At 51.3% G+C, this 12,165-nt stretch overlaps 1 protein-coding gene across 1 annotated transcript in view; it reads left to right on the forward strand.

Annotated features, from left to right (window-relative positions):
• The first annotated feature begins 2,858 nt into the window (after positions 1 to 2,858).
• The window catches only part of LOC119405101 (tetratricopeptide repeat protein 39B), a 117,414-nt gene continuing 108,107 nt past the window's right edge, over positions 2,859 to 12,165 (forward strand). Inside the window, exon 1 of the mRNA XM_037671888.2 lies at positions 2,859 to 2,989. Within this exon, the coding sequence (XP_037527816.1) occupies positions 2,912 to 2,989 (78 nt within the window). The 5' untranslated portion in view covers positions 2,859 to 2,911. The remainder of the gene's footprint in view (positions 2,990 to 12,165) is intronic.

Genomic DNA, 12,165 nt, shown 5'->3' on the forward strand with positions numbered 1-12,165 from the left:
TGAATATGATGCGTGATGCCAATTTTAGGCAGTAACAACACAATTGTGCGGCCCTAAGCACTACTGAAGATAAACAGCACAAAAATGCACGGAAAGCAAACACACAGGACAAGCGCTAAAATGGTGCGAGAGAGGAGCGGTTGCGTAAGTTATAACTTTTGGTTGCGCTGTCTGACAGCTAGGAGCTCTGTTCCTCGGAATGCGGGATTTTTGCGCATCAGGCCACTGTGATCGTTAATGCTGTGTTTTTAACACGTTTTTTTTCAGTTCTTTCGAAAAAAAAGTTACAACCAGAGGGCAAAGAAAACAAGGTTGTAACCCAGGACCGTGTCCGCAAAACAGAGGCCGGGCACGCTCCCGCATATACTTACAAACGCGCCTGCGGCGGGGTGGTGTTGCCCTCTGGGACGTATAAAGTAATTCGTCATTACTATGGCCTCAATAACCTGCAATGCGTTACACATCCATCCCATTCGGGGCGTTGAATAGAAGCCAGCCTTAACACACCGCGAGGTGGCGACATGGCCCCAAGCGTGGTAAAAGCCGGCCTGTCATAGTCACGTTCCAAACCAAAAATGCTTACGCAAGCCTCCACCTGTGTAACACCGCGTTCCCCGTTCACGCTCGCGCAGAGAAAAATTTTTGTTTCCCTCTATTCCGCTGGTGTGCAATCACATTATCCGGGATGGCGAATTCTGCGTCCAAAGCGACGCCCTTTATCACTCCCGTTCTCTGATTACGTTTCAGTTAACCACTACCTACCACAAGGATTTGTTTAATCTTTAACTGGACGTTAGTCGTCGGAGGAGATCTACCACCAATCATCAAAGTGGGTGCAACACGTAACGGTGCCGTTAGCTGCCAGACCACTTACATTGCTCAGTCAGCTACTTCCTAAGCACTAGTCGAATTTAGCGACGCATCAGTGAAAATTCAGTTGGAAGCCAGCGCTTGTCCTGTGTGTTTGCTTTCCGTGGCCGTGCTTTTTTGTGCTCTTTATCCGTAATAAAGTTTATTAATAGCTACCTATCTCTTCAGTATGAATAACCAACCAGCCCAGTCAGCTATTTCCTAAGATGTCGAATTTACGAAGACATCAACTATTGATGAACCGAAGTCGCCGCTTAGGCTCCGCGGGAACCATTCTGATAGGAGTTGAAATTATGTCACTGAGAGAGAGAGAGCGTGTATCGAGGTGTCGTAGGACCGCAGCGGGGGTCAAAATGTAGAGCTTTTACTTCCAATGCTTGAGGTTCTGGGTTCGATTCCAAGCGCGGCCTGCTACCCACCGGTTTTCGCTCGGCAGCGTGGATGTGTTGCGGTTCTGCTTAGGAGGATAGTATGGAGCTATCTACGCCACCCTTCGCGGGAGCGAGGTGGCTCGGCACCATCGTAGAAGAAAAGGCGGGGACAATATACTCGGTGGAAGAAGAAAGCCGGCGACGAGGGATCCAGACAACCGGAAAGCAGAGGGATCCGAGGAGCACCGACTTTGGGCGAAAGCTGAACTCTGTGATCGGGATGGCAGGAGGCTGCCCCGAAGTGGGCAGTTGATGAGGTGCGACAGTCTGTAGCTTACCGCAGCGTGTGAGGATACAAAGACACTACAGCGTGGAAAAAGTGGACACTTTTCTCGGGAAGGCAGCCGTACCTTTCCGCTCTCTCCTGTCTTTCACTCTTCTCTCCGTGCCAACTGCCCCCGGCGAGCCGCTGAAGCCAGAAAGTAGCGTCTTTCTCACCTCAGAACTGTCAGTATGCGCAGGGGTCACCGCACCCCCCCCCCCCTTTTTTTTTCACTGGACGACACCTACAAGCGGACAGCGAACAAACTTCGCAGTGGATGCAAAATTAGGAATGAAGAAATGACGGGCTGCTCACGACGGCCTTCCTTTGGTTCCCGGCTTTACGGTATAAAAGTCCTTCCAGCCCCCTCCCCCCCCCCGTTCCCACCCCCCGCGCATGCTTATGCACGTAGGGAGCCTTTCCGCACCAGCGCTCGGGCACGCGCGTATAAATGCTTCCTAGAGGAATGTAGTCCTGCGGCGCTTACTGTGTGCGCAGTAACTAGTGTAATGGTGCTGACAACGTTACGGATGGGGTAGAAGTCACCACCGCGACTCGCCTCGCGTGCCACTCCCGAATCCCAGAGGCTCGCGCGGAAGCGAGTAGTACTGGCGAACCTGTTCAAATACACCTGCGAGCGGAGCGAGAGAAGACGCCGTTGCGTCTGCCATTCGCGGGCGCAGTATACTCCCTAACTTGCAGGTTGAATTGTCCTCCCCTCGCCTTCGCGCCCTCGTTTCGCTTTTGCTTGTTTGCATGGCGCGTCCCGTTAGCTCCTCCGCTTCTCTCCTCCTCCCCCCCCCCCCACCGGTACTCGACGGTTTTATAATGACCCCCCCCTCCCTTCCCGCCCGTGCTCGCAGTCCGCACTCTCCGCCGTACGCGCAGTGACCCCCTCGCCCGACTGACCCGGACCGAAAAGTCGGGCCGACCGGCGAGCCAGCCAGCCATCCGCTTGCTTCCAGGACGCAGGAGAAGGGAGCCCGTCGCAGCACCGAGCAGCCCCTGCCGACCGAACAGCCATGCAGCCACCGGTCCTGTGATTGAAGACTCGTTGCACGCCTTTTGCAAAAAGCAGCCGCGCGCGCGCGCTCCGCTGCCCCGTGTGAATCCTCGGCTTTTCGGCCGCACTTCGGGAGACGACGACGACGTAGTCTTCACAGCTCGACGAGAACCGCACTTCGAGGGTTTTTTTTTTCTTCCTTTCGTGCTTCTCGGGGCGTGCGAGTGGGCAACCGGTGTTGTGTGATAATTCTTCCTTCCGTGGCCCGTTCCGTCGACTCCCGAGGGATTTTTCGCCACTCTGTTGTACATCTCCTCCACGGGTGCGACGCAACAGCCAGCAACCATGTCCTTCTGGACCATGTCACTGGAGAACGTCAACGAAGCGGCGACAGTGCGACCCTGTCCCGACGAGGACGCAGAGGTAAGGATGTGCGTTCGCACTAGGGCTGGACGCGTGGCGGAATCGGCAAAACTCGCTTGAAATCATCGAGTGTCATGTTCTGATGCATATGCGAGCGTAGAGTGTCTGTTCTGCGCGCATGTTCCGGAATGCCGGGCTGTCGCTATTTGATCGTGTCCAGCAGTGTTGCCAAGACTGTTGCGGACGAAGACGTACAGAGCCAAGTACGAAGGGGTAGACACACTATGCGGTGCGTGTGAAGAGGAGGATGAAACGGCTGAACACCTGATACTTTACTGTAAAAGGCGTCACCCTACAGTTCAAGGCAATGGAGCTGAATTTTTCAAAGCATCGGTGTTTAGGGACAGTGAAGACGACATAGACTTTAAGCAGGTAGAAATAACTAAGAGGACGTTATCTGATCGGTGGCTAGAATAAAGGCAGAAGTGAAATTTAGTCATTCAATACATAGCGTTACACTATGTGTTACGGCTAGGTGGCGTGAGCCGCCGCCCGATTAATAGGGTACAGCCCCATCCATCCATCGGCCTTCCACATGGCTGTAAAATCCCTAAATATTTAACTTATACAACGAAGTGACTCAAACCGACCCGACGCGTTGTGGGCCACAGAGGCGGCGTGTCGAATCCCGCGGCTTCCCTGACAGGCAGCCCCTAATGCAAGACACGTTGTGTACACCGCGAAGTCACGCTAAATGTTGTCCGCCAAGGCATTCTTCCCGTCCTGTGTATGTGCTCCTTACTTGTGTCTGCGTCTTGTTTTCTGCGCTACGAATATGATTACAAGTGCTTCAAGACACCATATTGAAACAGCGCAAAAGACGAAGGACACAGAAAGACTAGACGACACAAGCGCTGTGACAACTGAATGCTTTATTCAAGCGAAACATAGAAAGGGAGAAGAAGAAAGAACAAAAAATGCGCACGCAACCTATGCACATGACAAAGGACTACACTAGTAACATCATTATGTCTTCTCCAAGTACGTTAACTCGCAATCAAGTAAAGAAATCGACGGTGCGCTGACACACGTGTCACCGTCAGCGCTTGTGTTGTCTAGTCTTTCTGTGTCCTTCGTCTTTTGCGCTGTTTCAGTATGAACGCAAACCAACTAGCCCAACTCTCCCTTTTGCTGCTTCAAGACACGTTTTCCGGCCCTAGAAAGAATGCTTGAAACCCGCGAACTTGGGTTCCTGCTTACTATCCAGCCTCTATATGCTTACTGCAGGTGAGATTGAAAGGGAAGGGTGCTAAAATAGAGACAGAGAGAGAGAGAAAGATGAGAGGAAAGTCAGGCAGGTTATCCAAAGCAGGTCTCAGGTTCGCTACCCTGTACTTGGGAAGAGGAAAGCGGATGTTAATAACTGCAAAGATAGCGCGCGCAAAGAAGAAAAGAAAAACGAGGGGCGGCGCGTGGTGCGAGAGAAGCCCGGTTCATCTTGGAACGAACTCTTCGGATTTTACAGGTGGTGTAAAATAATGAAGGAGAAGAGTCTGTGACGACAAGTCATGACAATAGCACGCAAGGGTGATTGCACACAGGGTTGATTAGTGTTGATTGACAGCTGACACGGTTATGGTCAGTCAACGCCTTCCAAAACATGGTTGGTTCGGCACTTTCATAGCGTTGCATGGATTGAATGAGTGCGGCGTGAGAGCTGGGAACGAACACGACCGTGACGTTTCGCGGAGAAGGCCGGAATGCGAGTCCTCAATGGGCTAGCTTTGACGCCTTAGAGGTTTTGTTCAGTGCACGAACGCTTTCAACTTCATAGTGGCTCCAAGACTTCAGCGCACAGCCTACATACTGATCTTCAGAAGAAAAATTCTTGTACGCGGGCGTGAGCGTCGGCAGGGGAGTGCCAGCTTGTCCCGTCGACTTCTTTCCGCTGTGTCCCGTGTTTTCCGATGGTTTTTTATCCTTTGTGCAAAAAGGGCACTCACCCCCAACATCCCCCCCCCCCCAAGCCACACCTGCGCAATTTCAAACGAAACAACATCCCCGAAATTTCAAACGCATGCACGAACATAAAGTATGGTTGAACACCCTCCCCCACCCCCCCCTCACCGCCCAAATTCTGGTTACTGGTATTCGGTTTTTGTTGTGCCTCCTTTCAGCGACTCTGTGAAGGTGAATGGGAGAGAATGATAGAAACGTTTAGTGGCAGTTTGGAGCGAAGTTCTTCGGAGAACTGCGTGCCACCCTTTTACGCCTGACGCTTCGCCCTTCATCGGCTGTTGGTTCACACTTAACGCTTCGTCGTCCGCGATTGCCTCTAATCGCTCACCGTCTTTCCTCTCTGTCTCTTTGCATCCCTCAGCCCTCCCCCTGTGCGCTACTGCTGAGGTGTCCACTCCTGAGGGAGACATTTGCGGGGTGCACTTTTCTCTTCGTTTCCTAAATTTAAAAAATCACTTCCCCCCGCCATTGGTTGGAAGGAAGGAACGCGTTGGTTGTCTGGCTCACCCGACCAGTTCCCGCGTTAGCGTTTATGTTTTGCTTTTCAGTGACTAGCCTGGTTTGTTTGGGGTAGCAAAACTAGACCGAAGCGGGGCCTCCCCGCGAGACGGAGTATACCTCGCCGACATCCGCGTCTCGTGGTTACGATGAAGAGACGATTAGCTTCGCTGGTCTCTTCAGCGTACGTGAAGGTACGTAACCGATTGTTCTCACTGTCTTGGACAATGCGTGAAGTCGCGGGTTCGATTCCTGGCGGCCGCCGCTGCACTTAGGTGAGGGCGTAATGCACCAAACGTCGATTACAGGTTGAAACTTGCTGGTTACGAAACTTAATCAAGAGCCCTCCATTATGTGCTTTGAAACAGTAAACATAATTGTTCGTTCGATCAATCAATCAATCAATCAATCAATCAATCAATCAATCAATCAATCAACTGAACCATATTCAAACGCCTATAGGTGTCACAAGGTGTGTACAGTGCTCGTCGTCATTGCAGTCTTGGATTATTCGCTGCCGAGTTCCCGTAATCCATGCGCCTCATGTTGCTTGAGGCTGATGACCTGAAGAAAGGTCATTGTCCGCATAGACGTATCGCGCACAGTTGCGTCGAGGCCCCGAAATGTGTCAAAAGTTCCCAAGAGTTCCGAAGTTGTCAGTTTCATAACGTCTTCATGACTCGCCTCTGTGTGCGTTCAAAGAAAATTGCATTTTTCGGTACTCTTGGGCAAACAAACATTGAAAGCCACAATCTTTTTTTTTTACCGGCGCTGCGATAGATCACAACGAACAGTTAACGATGTTATTTAATTTTACAATAAAAACAGACTAAAGTAGTTATTACTGGCAAGGTAGTTTGGATAACTCTTAGTGTAATTCACTGGAGGCTGGAATGATCGGAATAGTTACGTCTGGTAGTAAATAGCGGAAATCAGAATTTTGTTCTTCATTTTGGGAGCCAACAGCTCAGCCCTGGTACATAAATTTTTAGACTATTTTCTCGTATTCAAGCAGCTTTAACTTGCGAAAAGAAAATGTGAAAATTTTCCTATTATAAAAACGCAGTCAGCAGGCGCTGCCAAATGAACGACGTCACGATCTACCGGTGCTCAAACTTGATGAGATTAGTACGTTTTCATCGTCATTTTGTTAGCGCGTTTTCTCTGGCTTACGAGACCTCCACTTCCACTAATACTGCCCGTTTTGCTGTTGATACAGCTTCACAGCCTGTTTTCATTGTCCGCTCGATTCGCCGCGGAAGGCCGAGGTGGAATTGCCATCAATCCCTACTCGTCTTGTCGTTCTTAATCCGCATTAGTCAGCCCATTGTTCGATATTATAGCTACCGAGGCATATATCCACACATCTATGCTCTCTTACTAAAAATTGCCGCTTTGCTGTTAATACAGCTCAACATTCATAGGCCTATTCAGTGTCTACGTAACGCGCCACGGAATCCCAGTGGGAATTCTATTAATCCTTGCTTGGCTGTCGCGCTTAATCTGCACCGGCTATAGCGCATCATTCAAGATGGCGGCGGCTATACTGCCAAACACCTCTCTCCTCTACTAATAAAAATTGCCGCTTTGCTGTCGATCTGTATTCAATGTATACTTGAGTCACTGTGCTTGTGGAGGCCCAGCATGAATTCCTGTTAATCCCTGCATTTAAGATGGCGGCGGCCCATCATTCAATATGGCGGCGGCTACAGCCACACATACTTATCTTTTCCTGATGATAATTGCCGCTTTGCTATTGATACAGCTCAGCACCCATATTCACTGACTACTTAACGCGCCGCGAAAGCCCTTTAGGAATTCCTCGAAATCCCGGCTGTTTGTCGCCCCTAATCCTCATTAGCCAGCGCATCATTCAAGATGGCGGCGGCTGTATCGCCGCACGATATTCCTTGCACTGCACGGCCCTCGCGTCGTCTTGTTGGGGCGCGCCAGCTTTAGCCAGCTCGCCCATCGCGATCTCTTGCTGCATTTTGCGTCGCCGTCGTCGGTGGCGTAGCGAACTGGTTCGCGGCCGCGCACGCTGGGGTCGGGACACGGAAGTGGACCGGAAAGGCTCCCGTGGCGCGCGCGGCGCGCCGCTAGGGGTCAGTCTGCGATGATTCTTTGCTTGTCTTGAAGACAATGCCTTCCTGGGTCTCTTATTACACCCACATCCTCTAACCGGGTATCGTGTGACGTCGACGATAATGTAATTCAGACCGAATTAAGTACCGCATTTACTGGAATAAAACGAGCACCGCAGCGGCGCAACCGGAAACTTTTATCGGGCGGGGAGGCAGGGGGCTTTAACCCTTTAATTTAACCACACATGTAAAATCGAAAATTTTCGGCGGGGGCTTGAATCCCCTCTGGCTACGCCTGTGCAGCACTGGTTAAAGTAGTCTAAAATATGGCTCAATCATTGAACTGCAAGTTTTGCATATGTTGCCTCAGGAAGGAAGAAAATAGAAAAACAAAATGCAGGTAGGTTAACCAGAAGAGTGTCCGGTTGAGTACCCTACGCAGGGGGAATGGGGAAGGAGAATAGAAATGAGAAGGAGAGAGAGATGGGGGGGGGGGGGGCGCTGAGTAAATACGCTGACGCGTGTTACCTAACGTTGGGGAATATCGAGTGGGCATGGTATTGTGATGATTATGTCTATATCATGACTTGTGTGGGCGAAACAATGGCGAGTGTTGGCAGGTGTTGTTTATGTTGGCTGTCCGCTGTCATAAGAACAACACGTCTTCATCTAATCTCAATTCATTGACTAAGTCCAGCAACTTTTCACTGTTTTCTGACATCTTATTGCCTCGTCCCTCTCAACGCCAGTCGAGCGTTCCCTTCACGGCGTGCTCATGTGGACCATGCCTAACCGACACCACGTACTTTGATGAGCCATGAAGGCGCTTGGCGTGACGGCCAGTATGTAGAGCGATGAGCCACCTTTCGTGGCTTGTCTCGTGTACGCTTATTTACGAGGTTAACTGTTTCGCATTTTACGGTGTCTTCGAGAAAATGTGTACAGCCACGAGCAAGGCGAGAGGGGTCGGCGGACACGTTTACAGGCGACGATCGTGCGTCGTTTCATGCCACAATTTTTGGAAAAGGTCTCTTCCGCAAGCTACTGAGCAGGGGTGTAGCCAGAACTTTCTTTCCAGTATTGGGGGGCGGGGGGAGGGGGGTCGACCTTCTTTATGTGTGTGCATGTGTTTGTATGTGTGCGCGTATGTGTACACAATCGAAATGTAGAAATTTCGGGGGCTGTAACTGCCCCCCCCCCCGCCCCACCTCAGACCCAGACACCCTTTGGCTACATCACTGCCCATGGATCTCGACGCGTTATTTTTTGTGAACGCACGGTTTTCCTAGAGAATTAGCCCTAGGATCCTTTCGGTCTAAGTATGATTCGGTCCGCAACGGCGCTTTTGAAGAGACGATTTTGTGTTACCTGTCATCATCATCACGCGAGTACCAAGAATTTCTTTCTTCCGATGCCCTCGTTCAGCGCAGCTCACGAAGCGGTTGTCGCATATCTATATACGCACACGCTGTCATCGAATTTCCTCCTCTGTCGGCGATCGGCGTGCTACTATACGAGACCTGCTACTGGCGCTTATACACATGCATACCCCACAGCACGGGAGCCGTAACAGCCGTATTCGAACGTCGGATGTGTCTTGATCTAGCTGTCATCCCTTTGCATAATGATTAACAGGGAAGCCACGAGAACGGACATGGCGTGATCACGTGTCTCGGGTCACGACGCTAGCGGCGCGTGCGGAGACGTTTATTACCTGGGCAGGCGAGAGGAGAGCCCGCGAGCACGATTGACACGCATACGTGTACCGGTATCTGAATAACGGAGCGCAAATGCACCGTCAGCTTCCTGCAAACTTTAGAGCGTCAGCAGACATATATGGAAGGGTATACTGCGGATTATTTTTGGCGAGACGTCACAGCGAGTCCATTCCTGCACATTGTAGGTACAGTCGAAATGAGTTTTAAGAGTCGTGCCTGTAGAGCTTGCAAAAATCAATGCGCAGAACGCCAGTCTCATGGGTTTAATAAAATGCAGGTTTTAGCTGAGGCGTCGGTTACTGCGCGGCAGGGGCGAATGAGGGAAGGGGGGGAGGGTCGTTCGCACTCCCCTCTCGATCTCGTCCGCGAAGGGGGCCTTGCCCCCCACCCCCTCCGTAGACTTGTACAATCATGCTCTAAATAACATTGCACAAACACATTTCCAAACTTTGATCACTACAGTGCCCCATGTATCTTGCGTACCTGCTCTCTCCCTCCCTTAATTGTGTAGGACGCCGCCGGCTGGGTCTGTCGGCTCCACCGTACAAACTGGCAGACCCTTTATTGGCCGAAATTTCGAACAACTGAGCAAATTGTTTTTTTTTTTACCTCAACGCGGAAGTCAACAAGGTTGTGAATGAGCGCAGCATTTTTGTCGACGTTGCAAGTCAGCCTCTGTCAATCAACGCTTTTCTGGGCTAACATCGCTCTGTCATCTCGAGGCGACGCGGTACTCCGCCAACAGTTACGTAACGCGATAACTTCGACGGAGCCCGGCCGCGTCACCACTTCCGGCGATCGAAAACACACACACACACATACACCGCGCGTAGCCTTTCGCGCCAATTTTTCTTTCTTACCGTGTCAATTAAAGCGTATCACAGACGTAATAGTGGAACGACAGGGGGGAAAAAGCACTCTACAGTATATCTCGCACACCCCCCCCCCCCCCCTTTCGCGCGTCGCTCCTTGAAGGAGGATGTCGGGGAAGCTGCAGCGCTTATGACGGTGACCGGTTTCCGCGTGGGACGGTGGTGTGGCTTCGCGTTCGCTTCCTGCGCCTCATGCAGGTGGAGGGGGGAGGCGTCCTATTAACGGGCGTGTCGCGCGCCTAGGAAACGCCGCTGTAGCCCCGGGGCTGTCACGAGCGTCGTCGCCGTCACCGCGCGACGTCGACGCACTGGCCGGCGACGCTGCGAAGTCCCACACACGTATCCTTCCTTCCTGGTTTCTTGGGCGCATCGGGCGAGCGCTGGCTCATCGCATGCGATACCTCGTAGGCGTATATATATAACTGCTACGAAGAGTGGCTTGCGGTGCTGTGGTATTTATATATCGACGCTTACTTAGACGTGCACTTGCGTCTTATAAGCGGAAATCCGACCCACGTGCTGGCAACACGCGTGAGTCCGTCGCGCGACCGGATCACGTGACATTTTATTTTTTTCCGCGGAAGCGTTTCCTTTCTGTGTTTCTGCGTGAAGCGTTCATACTCGTTCCCATCGGGATTCGCGATCGACTTCGGTCCCCGCAGCAAGATTTTGTTTCTTGCGTGACGTGATTTGTTGACGTGCGAACGTCGGGGAACGTCAAGGGCGAGCGTCAAGCGTCCACAATCCGGGCAAGCGTGAGCTCGAGACTACACTCTAAGAAAAAAAGGTGTCCTTTGACTCTTCTTTGCTAGACATGCTACTATCACATGTATTACTCTCTTTGGAGAGTCACTTTGACTCTTCTTTGCTAGACATGTGACTCTCACATGTATAACTCTCTTTAGAGAGTCACTTTGGCTCTCTTTAGGAGAGTCGTGGTACGCACGGTATTCCAAAAGAGAGTTAGCGTTTCTTTTTCAAGTGAGTTATACATCCTACGACTCTCCTATAGAGACTCAGCGTGACTTTCTAAAGAGAGTTATACATGTGAGAGTCACATGTCTAGGAAAGAAGAGTCAAAGGACACCCTTTTTTTCTTAGAGTGTGCCACCAACACTGTGACTTGCCTGCTTGCCTACCTTGTCTTCGTCTTCACGAAATCTTGGTGCTGAAGTCGCTGCAGGCCTCGCGGAGGGCGTCGTTCAAGAGTGTAGTCCATTATCACCCGCTCGATTTGAGAAGTGCTGGCTGAGAATCACCCACGTCGTGCGTCATATCCGGAAGCGCGACTAAACACATACATTGCCGCGTAGCGGTCGCCTCGTCACGTCACTGTGGTCCCTATGCATGCGTACCTACACTTGACCTGATAAACACGCCGAACTTCACTTGCCTATTGCTGACGTCCAGGCCCGTAGCCAGGGGGGGTGCGCCCCCCCCCCCCCGACATTTTTATGATACGTGGTGTTTTACCGAAAATAAATAATGAAAATAGGCGTTTTTCTCAAATAGTCAAGGCTTTCAGTAAGTGCCCCCCCCCCCCCCCCCTCGAAAAAAATTCCTGGCTACGGGCCTGCTGACGTCACATCCGGATGTGACGCGAAGCTGGTGCGACTAGATATATACATTGGCTACGTAGCTGGCTACGTAGCGATCGCCTCGTCACATCGTCGTGGTCTCTATGCATACATACACAATCACGCCGAACTTCACTTGCCTATTGTTGGCTAATGGAAAGGAAATGCTGCCGCCGTGGCGGGGAATAAGAGCCCGCGTTCTGGAGCTTGTACGTCAGCGGTTGTTTATACGAGCAAATATGTATAAGAGGCGGGGAAGGGAGAGGGACATGAGTGAATGATATGGCCACTGCTGTGTAAAACTGTCAAGTTCGATCAGCTTGACACGTGAACGTTGGCCATCAGTGGGTGAGGTTAGTGAAAGGACAGAAAGAAGGGGAGATATGGACTATGTACAGTGCGGTCCACTGTTAAAGGGAACACTCGCATGAGCACCCTTCATATTGCTGGCCCCCTAACGGCAAGTGG

The sequence above is a fragment of the Rhipicephalus sanguineus genome, chromosome 9 (assembly GCF_013339695.2).
Source record: "Rhipicephalus sanguineus isolate Rsan-2018 chromosome 9, BIME_Rsan_1.4, whole genome shotgun sequence".
In the NCBI taxonomy this organism is placed as follows: Eukaryota; Metazoa; Arthropoda; class Arachnida; order Ixodida; family Ixodidae; genus Rhipicephalus; species Rhipicephalus sanguineus.